The 15,816-nt window shown below is 43.7% G+C and overlaps 1 protein-coding gene across 1 annotated transcript; it reads left to right on the top strand.

Annotated features, from left to right (window-relative positions):
• Nucleotides 1-1,276: 1,276 nt before the first annotated feature.
• LOC100662394 (olfactory receptor 10T2-like) lies at nucleotides 1,277-2,146 on the top strand. Its single transcript, XM_010593477.1, has one exon. It carries the CDS (start codon nucleotides 1,277-1,279, stop codon nucleotides 2,144-2,146), a length of 870 nt encoding a protein of 289 aa, XP_010591779.1.
• Nucleotides 2,147-15,816: the final 13,670 nt, after the last annotated feature.

The raw sequence follows: 15,816 nt of genomic DNA, 5'->3' as shown, positions 1-15,816 counted from the left end.
TTCTCTGTTGAGGAACACTTGGGATGTTTCCATCTTTTCGCTATTGTGAATAGTGCTGCGATGAACATTATTGTACAAGTATCTGTTTGAGTCCTTGCTTTCAAGTCTCTTGAGTATATACCTAGGAATGAAATTGCTGAGTCATGTGATTAACCTTCAGTCTTCTTTTTCTCCCTGTGTGTGTCTCTGTGTCTGTTTTGGTTTCTTTATAACTCAGAAATGATTAGGTTGAGGATCCACCCTGCAGTACTATGGCCCCAACTGATTGATTACATTAGATTAGGTTGCAACGTGGAAGATGATTACATTACACTGTATTAGATGTAAGGTAATTACATTACTTTACCTTATGGACAATGAATAAGGAAGACCAAAGAAGAATTGATGCCTTTGAATTTTGGTGGTGGTGAAGAATATTGAATACACCATGGAATGCAAGAAGAATGAACAAGTCTGTCTTGGAAGAAGTACAGCCAGAACGTTCCTTGGAAGCAAGGATGATAAGACTCATCTCAAGTACTTAAAACATGTCATCAGGAGGGACAAGTCCCTGGAGAAGGACTGCTCAGTAAAGTAGACGGTCATTGAAAAAGAGAAATACTCTTGACGAGATGGATTGACACAGTGGCTGCAGCAATGGACTCAAACAAAGCAATGATTGTGAGGATGACTCAGGACCGGGCAGTGTTTCATTCTGTTGTACATAGGATTGCTATGAGTTGGAACCTACTTGATGGCATCTAACAACAACAATGACACATTATAGAATGTAATCTGTTCTACCCAAGTTCAACTGATTTAATCATATGTAACTACTAAACTAGTGTTTGGCCAAACAACTAGGAATCATGCCATACCATACCCATTGCTATTAAGTCAAGTTTGACTCATACAGACCCCATGGGACAGAGTAGAACTGCCCCATAGGGCTTTCTCGGCTGTAACCTTTATGGATGTAAACTGCCACATCTTTCTCCTGGGAAGCAGGTGGTGGGTTCAAACCACTGACCTTTCAGTTAGCAGCTGAGTGCTTAACGAGTGTGCCACCAGTGTTCCTTCTGGGAACCATAACCCAGCCAAGTTGACCATAAAATTTAACCATCAAAACTCTCCTAACCCACTGGTACCTGATGCATAGCAGACCATCCATCCATCACTGTATTCTATTGACTCTATCGTCTCTTTTCAGGGTTCTGAGAAGCAACAGGCAAATAGGACCTGGCTGGTGACAGAGTTTATTCTGGTGGGATTCTCCAACCTCCCAGACCTAAGGACTATGCTCTTCACCTTGTTCTTTCTCACATACCTGGTCACCATCAGTGGCAACATCACCATCATCACCATCATCCATGTGGACCGAACCCTCCATACTCCCATGTATCGCTTCCTGGTGGTGCTGTCCCTTTCTGAGACCTGCTACACACTGGTGACCATCCCCAATATGCTGGCACATCTGCTGATGGAGAGCCAGGCCATCTCCATCACTGGCTGTTGGGCTCAGATGTTCTTCTTTCTGGGACTGGGTTGCAGTCAGTGTTTCCTCCTTACACTGATGGGCTATGACCGGTACGTAGCCATCTGCCACCCCCTCCGCTACTCAATGATCATGAGATCCACTATTTGCTTCTGGCTGGGAGCCCTTGGGTTCTGCTCTGGGTTCTGTGTGGCCTTGATAGAGACCACCATGATCTTCTCCTCGCCTTTCTGCCATAGCAACCGTGTGGAGCATTTCTTCTGTGACATTGCCCCTGTCCTGAAGCTCAGCTGCACGAAGAGTGCCAGCAAAGCATTAGTCATCTTCTTCCTGAGCATCCTCGTCGTGCTGGTCTCCTTTCTCCTCATTCTCCTCTCTTATGCCTTCATTGTGGCTGCCATTGTGAGGATCCCCTCAGCAGCTGGCCGGCACAAGGCCATCTCCACCTGTGCGGCCCATCTCACCGTGGTCATTGTGCATTTTGGCTGTGCCTCCATCATTTACCTGCGTCCTGAGTCAGGGGGAAACCGTGACCAGAACTGCCTAGTGGCTGTGTTTTACACCGTGGTGACTCCGTTGATGAATCCCGTGGTGTACACACTGCGGAATAAGGAGGTGAGGGTGGCTCTGAGGCGGAACCTGGCCCGAAGCTGTGAGTCTCAGAGTTTTTAAATAAGGACCTGTTACACTTTTTACTCTAGCTTTTCATTAACGTGTGACTCTCCAAAGATTCAGTTTCCACATCTGGGTATAGGGGCCACTAAAACCAGTGGCCATTGAGTCAACTATAATCATAATGACTTCATGTGTGTTAGCGTAGAACTCTACTCCATAGGGTTTTCAGTGGCTGATTTTTCAGAAGCAGATTATCAGGCCTTTCTTTGAGGCACCTCTGGGTGGACTTGAACCTCCAACCTTTCAGTTAGCAGCTGAACACATTAATCATCTGTACCACCCAGGGACTCCAGAGGCCACTACCATACCTTAAATGAAATAACTATGTGAGGCAAATAACGAAGAGTGCCTGAGACATGGCATAAGCTTAATAAAGGCTGCTTTTTCTCTTCGTCTTAATTTCTTGTCTTGGTCAGGAGCCAGTGTGTTCTGTTGTGTATGGTGAGAGCCAGTGGAGAGAGCCTCTGACAGCCTAGCATTCTCTGAGCAGTGGAGGAGTCAGCAGTGAAGGGGGAACTATGCCCATCCAGCATTCCTTTGTTTTGTCTCACTGAGATGTAGTTCACTTTTGTTTAATTAAATTCTCTTGATGGATCGAAATTGTACAAATGATCTTCCCCAGCCTCAATGGAATGAAACGAGAAATCAATAATAAAACAGGAAGTGGAAATTTCACAAATAGGTGAAAATTAAACAACACACTCCTGAAAAGCCAGTAAGTCAAAGAAGAAATTACAAGTGAAATTGGAAAATACTTTGTGGTAATTGAAAATAAAAATACAACATAGCAAAACTTATGAGATGCAGCAAAAACAGGGCTCTGAGATAAATTCATAGCTCTAAATGTCTATTTTAAGAAAAGAAGGAAGATTCCAAATCAATAACCTAACATATACTTTAAGTATAAAGAAGCAGAAAACAGAACAAATTAAACACTGGTAGCCATGGTGGTGCAGTGGTTAAAGTGCTTGGCTGCAACCAAAAAGTCAGTGGTTCATACCCACCACCCACTTTGCTGGGAAAAAAATGTGGCAATCTGCTTCTGTAAAGATTTACAGCCTTGGACACCCTACGGGGGCATTTCTATTCTGTCCTATAGGGTTGCTATGACTTGGAATCGACTTGACGGCAGTGGGAATGGGGCTGCTATCATGAAATTCTCCAGGAAAATATGACTTAAGCTTAATGTGTTGTGTCTTCCATTCATGTGGCCTGGTTCGACCTTTTCCACTTTATTCTGTGCCTGGGAGACCAACCTGTATGGACCACATTGATGGGCCCTGACTTCTGACTTCCAGCTGGGTTTGGCAAATGGGACGCCCCAGCAGGAGATGGAAGGCAGAAAGAGAGAAGGTTTGGGGTTTTGCTCTCCCAGCTCCCTCTCTATCTGGTTGTTATGGGTGGCTGTTCCTCTTATCTAGAAGCCACAGATACTTTCTCTAGATAGTTGTAACCACTCTTGCACCTTTAGGCATGTAGGTGTTAACAGCTCCCCAGTGTTGCAGTGGTTGTAAGTCACTAAGTTTGGGGTAATTAGTTACACAGCAATAGGTAACCAATACACAGGTTGTATGGAAGTGTGTGTACAAAAGTGAAGACCTTTTTCTCCTATCCCTGGTGTGAAACCTGTGAAGAGCCTCCCATGCACAGTGGCCTCAGACGAGCATGACTGGCTCCACCATATTTAGGTTGATAGAGTAGGAACCCAAAGGCTCTCTCAGCTTTCATGTGCCATGACAGGGGCCTGGAAGTTCCCAGAAGCCCTGGAAAGATAATGACAGCTGATAGGTGTGCCATAGAGTCCCCACGCTAGAGCGAGGAAGGATCAAGTGGCTAAGACTTAGCAGGGTCTGCATCTGTAAGGCAAATCCAGGTGGGCTGAGTTAGCCTGAGGGGACCACTGGAGTCTGAGCATTTCCATCACACTCAGAAGACATCTTTGGAAAGGGAAGTGGAGGAAGTTACTCAAATGAGACAAAGTGTACCTGAAAGAAGTGGTTTAAAATGGAAAGACCCAAGTTAGTTGAAGTCAGAAAAATAATGTATGTAGACTTTTCTTGTAGCCCACCCAACATCCCTTTTTCCTCTTACTCCTTGCTAACAGAACCCTGATTTTTGGGGAGCTTTGGGGGAATCTTGGAAGCTGGGCTCCTATCTAGCTTTTTATGAGAATTTGGGGTCTACATCCCACTGCTCTCCTGCTCCCTCAGGGATTCTGTGTTGTGTTCCCTGTCAGGGCAGTCATTAGTTGTGGCTAGGCACCATCCAGTTCTTCTGGTCTCAAGCCGACGTAGTCTCTGGTTTATGTGGTCCTTTCTGTCTCTTGGGCTCATAACTACCTTGTGTCTTTGGTGTTCTTCATTCTTCCTTGCACCAGGTGGGTTGAGACCAACTGATGCATCTTAGATGGCCACTTGCTAGCGTTTAAGACCCCAGACATCACTCTCCAAAGTGGGATGCGGAATGTTTTCTCAATAGATTTTATTATGCCAATTGACTTAGATGTCCCCTAAAACCAGCTCCATAGGGTTTTTAAAAACTGATTTTTCAGAAGTAGATCACCAGGCCTTTCTTCTGAGGTGTGTCTGGGTGGACCTAAACCTCCAAACTTTTGGTTAACAGCCAAGTATATTAACCTATTGCACCACCCAGAGACTCCAGTATCACAACTGGAAACTCCTATTTCCTAACAGGGTTATATTAATAGGTAGAGGAATTAGGACTTCCACACACATTTTTGGGGGTTCTGTATTCAATCCATAACACCTCTCTCTAAGGGAGATATCTTAATGAGTGTTATGGAGTGAATTGTGTCCTCCCAAAAATATGTGTCAACTTAGTTGTGGAAGTCCTAGTGTGTGCCAGGGTTATATCCTTTCACCGTACCTATTCAATCTGTATGCTGAGCAAATAATCTGAGAAGCTGGACTACATGAAGAAGAATGGGGCATCAGGATTGGAGGAAAACTCATTAACGACCTGCATTATGTAGATGACACAACCTTACTTGCTGAAAGTGAAGAGGACTTGAAGCATTTGCTGATGAAGATCAAAGACCACAGCCTTCAGTATGGATTACACCTCAACATAAAACAAAAATCTTCACAACTGGACCAATAAGCAATATCATGATAAACTGAGAAAAGATTAAAGTTGTCAAGGATTTCATTTTACTTGGATCCTCAGTCAACACCCATGGAAGCAGCAGTCGAGAAATCAAGCGATGCATTGGATTGGGCAAATTGGCAGCAAAAGACCACTTTAAAGTGTTGAACAGCAAAGACGTCACCTTGAAGACTAATGTGCGCCTGACCCAATCCATGATATTTTCAATCACCTCACATGCATGTGAAAGCTGGATGATGAATAAGGAAGACCAAAGAAGAATTGACACCTTTGAATTGTGGTGTTGGCTAAAAATATTGAATATACCATGGACTGCCAAAAGAATGAAAAAGTCTGTCTTGGAAGGAGTACAACCAGAATGCTCCTTAGAAGCAAGGATGGTGAGACTACATCTCACATCTGTGGACGTGTTATCAAGAGGGATCTGTCCCTGGAGAAGGACATCAGGCTTGGGTAAAGCAGAAGGTCAGGGAGAAAAAGGAAGACTCTCAATGAGATGGATTGACATAGTGGCTGCAACAATGGGGTTAAGCCTAACGATTGTGAAGATGGCACAGGACTGGGCAGTGTTTTGTTCTGTTGTACACAGGACCTCTATGAGTCGGAGCCGACTCGATAGTACCTAATTGTTCCCTTAACTGTTACCAGGGTCTCAGGTCCTTGCTCAGTGTGGCCATAGAGACATGAAACTAGTGAAAGTGAAAGAAGAAACTTTACTTAGTTGGCCAAGCAAAGGAACACACTGGGACTTGCATTGCCAAGATGGCTCCCTGAAAAACGGCTGAAACATTATTTATTATGGGAAGGGTCCTGGCGGGAAGCAGCAAGGTCATTGATTGGTCTGGCCCAAAATAGTGTTCCTGGGCCAGTTCCATTGTCTGCACTTGCTTGGTCCAAAAGGGTGGGTCTCTCAAACTGGATCTTAGGCTCAAGCCCTTTGCTTCTGAAAGTCTTCCCCCAGTCTTGGGCTGCGAAAGTTTGGTTCCGTCTGGAGGGAGTAAAGTTCCGGGGTCACTCAGAAGACAGGAGTTGATGGTTCTGCGAATGTCAGGCAGGCTACATTTGGTCTTAACTGGCTCTGTGGTTTGTGACCCCAGCCTCATTTTTCTTATCTTGGGCAGGAAGTTGGCTGATTGCTTAAAAAAACATCTGGAGAAACCATTTAGAAGAGGAGGTGGCTCATGCTACTCTACTTACAAGTTGGGGGTTGGTAACGGTGCCTGGAGGCTGTCGGCCTCATAACAACAACAACTGAGGCACCTTGGAAGAAAGGCCTGGCTATCTACTTCTGAAAAATTAGCCATTGAAAACCCTATGGAAAACAGCTCTAATCTGACTCGGTGGCAACTGGTTATTGTTACGCTTGGATGTTGGCACTGTCTCAGGTTAATGGTGGCTACCCTGAGCCTCCTAAAATGTGAATTTGGGAGGGAAGGCTGCACCTTTGCTGCTGGGTTGACTCTCACAATCTAGAAAAGAAGCAGGAGGCTCCTGAGGAAGGGTCAAGGCTTCAGTCTAATTTTTTTCTATGACTACCTCCTCAGAGAGGTGCAAAGGTGTTTTGAAGCCCTGTGAACTCCAAAAAACCAGACGCAGTCAATTTAGATTGCAGCCTGTGTGGAAACGACCCACCCCATTGCTGTTGAGTTAATTCCAACTCACAGTACTCTTTAGGACAGAGTAGAACTGCCCTTCATAGGGTTTCCAAGGCTGTAATCTTTACGGAAGCAGATTTCCATGTTTTTCTTCCACAGAGTGGCTGGTGGGTTTGAACCATTGACCTTTCAGTTAGTAGCTGAGGGCTTAACCACTGTGTAACCAGGGCTCCTTCGTGGACAGAAGGCCTCCCTTAGTATAACTCTATTCCCTTCTGTGATGTGTGTCAACTTGACTGGGCCATGATTTCTCAGTGGTTTGGCAGTTATGTAATAATGTAGCTTGGCAGTATGTAATGGTGTAGTCATCCTCATTTTGTGATCTAATGTAATCATCCTCCATTTTGTGATCTGATGTGAGCAGCCAATCAGTTGAAAAGGGAGTTTCCCTGGGGATGTGGCCTGCATCCAATATATATGGACGTTCTGGCAAAGCTCGCTTGCTTGTTCTGGGTCCTGCATCCAGCTCACCATCATCTGACCTCTGGTTCTTGGGACTTGAGCCAGCATCCTGCCATATTGCCTGCTGATCTTGGGATTCATCAGCCTCCAGAGCCCGTGAACCAGTGACCTACCATCTGACCTGCTGATCTTGGGCTTGTCAGCCCCTGCAGCTATGTGAGTCAAGAGAAGCCTCCAGTCTGATGCCCGACCCACAGACTTGAGGCTTTCTAGCCTCTACAACCATGTGAACCATTTCCTTCAGATAAATCTCCCTCCACACATATTTATATACGTAGGCTTCACTGGTTTTTATTCTGTAGTAAACCCAGCCTAAGACACCTTTCATCTTTGCTTGCCTCAAAACTTCTCTCTTTTTACTAACAGTGGAAAGGAATAGTCAACACACACAAGTAATCTGGCTTCTCCCAACAACTTCCCCAAGGGCTACAGGCTCAATAGACATGTAGTCTGTCTTCTAAGACATCACGGCCTTACCTCATGTTTTGCCATAGCATTACGGGGTCACCAGCTTTCCACCTGGTATCTGTGTCTTCATGGCCCACTGCCTGATTGTTAAGTCAATGCCTCATAGTTTAGGTTTTCATTGCAGCAGAACCCCACTTCCAGTACTAACTTCGCTGTTAGTTATTGTGCAGTGTGAGCTGCTATAACAAAGAGCACCCAAAATACAGTCACTTAAATTGGATAGAAGTCATGTCTTGCTCAAGTACAGTTTAGAGGTGGGTGGCTCAGGGCTGGTAAAGTTACCTTGGTTTCCTCAAATCATGGCTTCTATGCCTAAGTCCAAAGTAATTCCTTCTTTCCTTCCTTGCTTCCATCCTAGTTTCCTTTCATTCCATTCCCTTCCTTCTTTCTCTTTCTTTTTTGTGGTAAGTATATACATAACATTTAACATATATACATATAACATTTGTCATTTTCAGCATTATTTATATCTACAATTCATTAACGTTAATCACCTTCATCATGTTGCTCAGCCATCACCACTGTTAATTTTCAAATTTTTCCATCACCCTTAACAGAAGCTCAGTGCTCCCCAAGCAGTGACATCCTCTTTTCCCCTCTCTCCCACCTCTAGTAGCCATGAATAAACTTTACTCTCTATACATGTGCCTCTTCTAGATATTTATGTAAGTGGGATCATACAATAGCTGTCCTTTTGTGACTGAATTATTTCACTCAGCATAATATTTTCAAGGTTCAGCCACGCTGTAGCATGTATCAGGACTTCGTTTCTCTTCATGGCTGAATAATATTCCATTGTATGTATGTAACACATGGTGTTTATCCATTCATCTGTTGATGGACATTTCTGTTGTTTCTACCTTTTGACTATTGTGAAAAAGTAATTTATTTAGTTCCAACCATCACATCTGCTTCCCAGGCCATATAAAACAAACAAAACAAAACAAAAAACCCCAACAGTTGCTGTCAAGTTGATTCTGACTCATGGCGACTGCATGATTGTCTGAGAAGAACTGTGCTCCATATAGTTTCCAATGGCTAATTTTTTTGGGAAATAGATCACTAGAGCTTTTTTTTCTGGGGCACCTCTGGGTGGACTCCAAACGTCAACTTTTCGGTTTGCTGCAGAGGGCATTAACCATTTTCGCCACCCAGAGATTCCACATCCTAGGCTACAGGAAAGGATAAGAGGCCCAAAGGAGTGCACACGCCTTCCTTCTAAGGGCAGAACGTGGTCATCACTCCCATTCACATCCCATTGACTAGACCTATGGCACAAATTACAGCTGGCAGCAAGGGTGTCTGGATTTTCATGTGCCTGGCCACATCTTGGGAGTTCTGCTATTAAAGGAAGATTGGAAGAATGAATTCTGGTGAACAACTAGCAACACATTACTTGTTTTATCCTCAGAAGCAAGGTTATTATTTCCATTTTTTGATGAGAAACGTTGAGGCTCAGAGAGTTTAAGAAACTCACTCAGTATCACCCAGCTACTACTGAAAGGCTAAGGTAAGATGCAGACCCAGGTGAGGTGTGCTCTTAACAGTCTTAACCAGTTCGTTGGGAGCCAGGGTCCTGTGGGTAGAACCAAGAGATTAAAAAACAATCCAAGGAAAAGTGCGTAAAAAAAGACGGGAGTCTAAAGAGAAGTTGTTGTTAGGTGCCATCCAGTTGGATCCAACTCATAGGAACCCTATGTACAACAGAATGAAATCTTGCCCAGCCCTGTGTCAGCTTCAGAATTGGTGCTATGTTTGAGCCCATTGTTGCAGCCACTGTGTCAATCCAGCTTATTGAGGGTCTCCTTGTTTTCACTGATCCTCTAGCTTACCAAGCATGATGTCCTTCTCCAGGGATTTGTCCCTTCTGATTTTGTGTCCAAAGTACATGAAACCAAGTCTCGCCACCCCCGCTTCTAAGGAGCATTCTGGCTACACTTCCTCCAAGACAGGTTTGTTTGTTCTTCCGGTATTCCATGGTTCTAAAGAGAAGGACTCCCAGATTTCCTTCTGAGCTGAATTGACTGGAGGCTTAAGAGAAAAATAAAGTTTTGGACCAATTTCTAGATTCTGTGTATTTATGATTGTCTAGTATTAAAACTTTCTTTCTGGGACTGGAATGTTCCATTATTTCCTTCAGCCGTTGGGCAAGGCTAAAGAGTTACATATTTGGGGAGGTTTGTTTGCAAGAGCACACCTCTTTTCTCTGATGATAATAACTGCCTTTCTTTTCTAGGTTGTTTGATTTCAATTTCTATTTTAAGGGTCAGATGAAGCACATTAATATTTTTGTAGGCTGCCTTTTTTATTTTTATTTGGGGCATCGGGTCATTTGTAAATTACTAGCGACTCCTTTAGTAATGTTTGTGTTGTTTCTGTTGACTTTGTATTTTTCCCGGTTTCAAGAACTTGTTGGTGCTCATTTCTGTTTGGGTGGATGGAAATACCGGTTCCGCTCTTCCCTGTCAGCATGACCTCATGCAGGTGTGGAGCCAGGTATGAATCACACCTAATGAGGGTGATTGAAAGCCCAGATGATGGTGTCTATGGCTCAAGGAGGTGGAGCCAGGATTGAGAGTTTGCATCACAGTTCAGAGGGGCCCTTGGGTGCCTTGTGCTCCTTTTCAAGGGCTGTATGAGCGTTTGGAGATCCCTGGGTGGAGCAGTTTGCACTTGACTATTAACCTAAAGGTTGGTGGTTTGAACCCACCCAGCTGCACCACAGAAGAAAGTTGTGGAGATCTGATTGTGTAAAGATTACAGCTCAGAAAACTCTACAGAGCACAGTCCTACTCTGTAACACACGGGTATGGCATGAGTTGGACTCAACTTGATGGCAATGGGTTTGGTTTGGATTTTTTTTATGAGTGTTTGGAAAAAGGGGGCATCTCATTTTTCTCGGTTCTGAATCAGGAGATTTGAGTCCCAGCTTAGCTCTGAACCACTCACTGAGACCTGGGGAGGTCCCTTCCCCTCTCTGTGTTCCAAGGAGGATTCAGCGAAGGAGTTGGCTATGATGAGCTCTTCTCTCTTTTATATTTTCAGACCCTAGGATTTCTCTGATCCCAGTGCAAATGGTTTGCACTCAACTACTAACCTGTATGTTGGCAGTTTGGACCCACCCAGCAGTGACATGGAAGAAAGTCCTGGCAAACTGCTTCTGTAAAGATTACAGCCAGGAAACCCCTATGGAGCAGTTCTATTCTGTAACACATGGAGTTGCCATGAGTTGGAATCCACTGAACAGCAATGAGTTTGGTTTTGATTTGGTTTGATCTCTCTGAAACTCACAAAGATGAGGATTGATGATAATATGAGTTTACTAAATTCACGGTTTCCCAAAGTGTGAAGCACTTAATCCATAGCATTTCCTACAGTCGGCATTTAAAAACCTTTGAATTATCCCCTTTCCCAATTCTCTTTCAAGGCTTTTAATTAGTTTAGGGGAAAATTTTGGTGTAGTATTAGTCCATATTCAATTTCATTTTTTTACATTGTGTATGTCTTTATATTTTACTTATAGATTTTTTCTTTTTTAAATTTTATTGTCTTTTAGGTGAAAGTTTACAGCACAATTCAAAAATTTATGCACTAATTGTTTTGTGACTTTGATTGCCAATCCCTGCATTGTATCAGGGCTCTCCTCTTTTCCCTTTCCACCCTGGATCCCCCAGTAATTTTATTTTTATAAAATATCGTATAGTACAATCAAATTTTTTAGTGAACAGTTCAGTGAATTTTAACACATGCATGTTGTTGTTATTGTTAGTTGCCGTTGAGTCAATTCAGACTCAAGCAGACCCTGTGCTACAGAGTAGAACTGTTCCATAGGGTTTTCTTGGATGTAATCTTTTTTTTTTAATTTGTGTTTTAAGTGACAGTTTGCAAAACAAGTCAGTCTCTCATACAAAAATTTATGTACACCTTGCTATGTACTCCTAGCTGCTCTCCCCCTAATGTACAGCACAATCCTCCTCTCCACCCTGCATTCTCTGTGTCTATTCAGCCAGCTTCTGTCCCCCTCTGCCTTCTCATCTCACCTCCAGACAGGAGCTGCCCACATAGTCTCATGTGTCTACTTCAGCCAAGAAGCTCACTCCTCACCAGTATCATTTTCTGTCTTATAGTCCAGTCCAATCCCTGTCTGAAGAGTTGGTTTCGGGAATGGTTACAGTTTGGGCTAACAGAAGGTCCAGGGACCATGACTTCTGGGATCCCTCTAGTCTCAGTCAGATCATTAAATCTGGTCTTTTTAGAAGAATTTGTGGTCTGCATCCCACTGTTCTCCTGCTCCATGAGGGATTCTCTGTTGTCTTTGCTGTCAGGGTAGTCACCGGTTGTAGCTGGGCACCATCTCTAGTTCTGGTCTCAGGCTGATATAGTCTCTGGCTTATGTGTGGACTCATATTTACCTTGTGCCTTTGGTGTTCTTCATTCTCCTTTGCTTCATGTGTTTTGAGACCAACTAATGCATCTTAGATGGCCACTTGCTAGTGTTGAAGACCCCAGACGCCCCTCACCAAAGTGGGATGCAGAACGTTTTCTTAATACAGTTTGTTATACCAGTTGACCTAGGTGTCCCCTGAAACCATGGTCGCCAGACCCTCGTCCCTGCTACTCTGGCCTTTAAAGTGTTTGGTTGTATTCAGGAAACTTCTTTGCTTTCGTTTTAGTCCAGTTGTGCTGACCTGTCCTGTATTGTGTGTTGTCTTTCCATTCACCTAAAATAGTTCTTGTTACTAACTAACCCTGGTGGTATAGTGGTTAAGTGCTATGGCTGCCAACCAAAGGGTCGGCAGTTCGAATCCACCAGGCGCTCCTTGGAAACTCTTTGGGGCAGTTCTACTCTGTCCTATAGGGTTGCTATGAGTCGGAATCGACTCAACGGCACCGGCTTTGGTTTTGGCTTACTAACTAGTGAATACTCTTCTCCCTCCCTCCCCACCCTCGTAACCATCAAAGAATATTTTCTCCTGTGTTTAAACTTTTTCTTGAGTTCTTACAATAGTGGTCTCATACAGTATTTGTTCTTTTGCAATTAATTTCACTCACTGGCTGTTATCTTTACAGAAGCGGATCACCAGCCCTTTCTTCCATGGTGCTGCTGGCTGAGTTCAAACCACCAACCTTTAGATTTCTAGCTGAGCACAAACCATTTGCACTACCCAGGGTCCTAGATTTACATAACCACCACCATAATCAGGATACAGAGCAGCTCCATCATCCTCCAAAATATCCTCAGACTATCCCTTTATAGCCACTCCTCCCCTAAGCCCTGGCAACCACTGATCTGCTCCCCATCACTATAGCCTTGTCACTTTGAGAATATCATATACATGGGATCATACAGCATGTAGTCTTTCAAGACTGGTTTCTTTCACTCAGTATCATTATTCTGAGATTCACCCAAGTTGTGTATTTCGATAGTTTTCCCTTTTGATGACTGAGTAGTATTCCACAGAGTCCCTGAGTGGTGCAAACAGTTAACACAATTGGCTGCTAACTGAAAGTTTGGAGCTTCGAGTCCACCCAGAGGCACCTCAGAAGAAAGGCCTGGTGATTTGCTCTTGAAAAATCAGCCAATGAAAACCCTGTGGAGTGCAGTCCTACTCTGACACATATGGGGTTACCATGAGTCAGAACTGACTCAAATGGTAACTTTTTTTTTTAAGTATTTTATGGTAAGGATGGACTACAGTCTGTTTAATCAGTCACCTATTAAGGGACATTTTGGCTTTTGTAGTCTTTGGCTATTATGAATAAAGCTCTTATGAGCAATCATGCACAGGTTTTATGTCACTGTACACTCCCCTGAGTGGCGCAAATAGTTTGAGCTTACAGGTTGGTGGTTCGAATCCACCCAGTGGCACCATGGAAGAAAGACCTGGTGATCTGCTCCCATAAAGATTACAGCCAAGAACACCCTACGGAACTCAGCCCTGCTCTGTAACACAAGGGGTTGCGCTGAGTTGGAACTGACTCAACGGCAACTTTTTATTTATTTTTTTATGTAGCTCAACACCCCCTGACCCCCCGCCCCAGTCCACTGCCGACTTCCCAGCTCACTCAGAATAAAACCCAAAGTCCTTATTGTGAGCTGCAAAGCCTTATGCCCCCCGGTCCTTGCCGATCCTCTGACCTCATCTCCCTTTCCTCCTCCTCCGTGTTCTCGTATATTCCAGCTATACCGGCCTTTTCAATTTTCCCTGCTCATATGAAACTTATCCCCACCTGTAGTTGGTTCAATGGTAGCCTCCCCCAACCCTGCAAAAAAAAAAAAAATTGTCTACCTGGAACCTGAGAATGTGACTTTATTTGGAAAAAGTTTCTTTGAAGATGTAATTAAGTGAAAGATCTCAAAATGGGATCATCCTGAATTTCCTGGGTGGGCCCTAAATCTAACGACCAGTGTTCTTAGAACAGAAGGAAGAAGACACAGGGGAGAAGACCACATGAAGATGGGGACAGAGATTGGAGTGATGCAGCCATAAACTAAGGAATTCCTGGAACTGCCAGAAGCTGGAAGAGGCAGGAAAGTATTCTCTTCTAGAGCCATCAGAGGAAGCCTGGTCCTACAAACACCTTGATTTGGACTTCTGACTTGCAGGACAGTGAGACAATAAATTTCTGTTGTTTTAAGCCCCCTAGTTTGTGGTAATTTGTTACTGCAGCCACAGGAAATGAATACTCTACCTCAGGGCCTTTGCACTAGCCATTTCCTCTGTCTGGAATCTTTCTATAGATTTTTTATGAGGCTCATTCCTTCACTTCTCCTCGTCTCTCTGCTCAAATATCACCTCAGAGAGCCTTCCTGACTATCCCAGCTAAATTAATCCCCTTACCCTGTCCCTCCAACTCTATACTCTGTTTCAGTTATCTTCAGAACAAAAGACCCTGGGTGGCGCAAACAATTTGCTATTGGCTATGAAAGGTTGGCGGTTTCTACCCACCCAGTGGCACCATGGAAGAAAGGCCTGGCAATCTGCTTCTGAAAAGATTATAGACAAGAAAACCTATGGAGCAGTACTACTCTGTGACACATGGGGTCACCATGAGTCAGAATTGATTCAATGGCAACAGATTTGGTTTTGGCTTTATCTTCAGAACACCAATCACTTTTGGATACATTATATTTATTTGTTGCCTTGTTCATTGCTTTTCCTCCCTGTGTCTTTGTTGGATAAATCTAGCTTCAGGAGGAAAGCCTTCTGGACATTTGCCTGATGACAGTTTTTCATCACCTGGGGAGAGATAGAATCAATAAACATTTCCATTAGTCCTGGAGTGTAGCAAAGCTTTCTCTCTCATGAAAGAGTTTACACATTGTTGCAACATTTCTCTCTGGAAAACTTTATGTGCTTGCTACCTAAAAATTTTAATTCAGATTTACAGAACAGCTGGAAAGATGGTGCAGAGAGGTTCTGTATACCTTTCACCCAGCTCCTCCTGATGTTAACATCTTATATAACATAACCTTATACATACAGTACATTCGTTAAGAGATCAAAGTCGGCACAACAGTATTAACTAAACTCCCAAGTGTACTTGGATTTTAATCAGTGTTTTCACTAATGTTCTTTTTCCATTCCAGGATCCAATCAGGATACTGTATTGAATTTAGTCATCATGTCTTCTTAGTGTCCTCTGCTCTGTGACATTTTCTTAGTCTTTCCTTGTTTTCATGATCTTGACAGTTTTCAAGGGTGCTGTTGTTAGCTGCCATGGAGTTGATGCCAAATCATGGTGACCTTACGTACAACAGAACAAAATGCTGCCTGGTCCTGCACCATCTTCACAATCATTGGTGTGCTCAAGTCTGTTGTGGCCATGTGTTTGAGTACCTTCCAACCTAGGGGCCTATTTTCTGGCACTATCTTGAACAACATTCTGTGGTGATTCATAGGGTTTTCATTGGCTGATTTTTGGAATTAAATTGCCAGGCCTTTCTTCCTACTC

The sequence above is a fragment of the Loxodonta africana genome, chromosome 3 (genome assembly GCF_030014295.1).
Source record: "Loxodonta africana isolate mLoxAfr1 chromosome 3, mLoxAfr1.hap2, whole genome shotgun sequence".
NCBI classification, from domain to species: domain Eukaryota; kingdom Metazoa; phylum Chordata; class Mammalia; order Proboscidea; family Elephantidae; genus Loxodonta; species Loxodonta africana.
Note: the sequence above shows the minus strand (reverse complement) of the source record. Positions and strands in the feature narration are given on the sequence as shown.

What these genes read in the sequence shown, in the direction of transcription:
- LOC100662394 (XM_010593477.1), top strand. Translation starts at nt 1,277, where the DNA reads ATGCTCTTCACCTTGTTCTTTCTCACATACCTGGTCACCATCAGTGGC.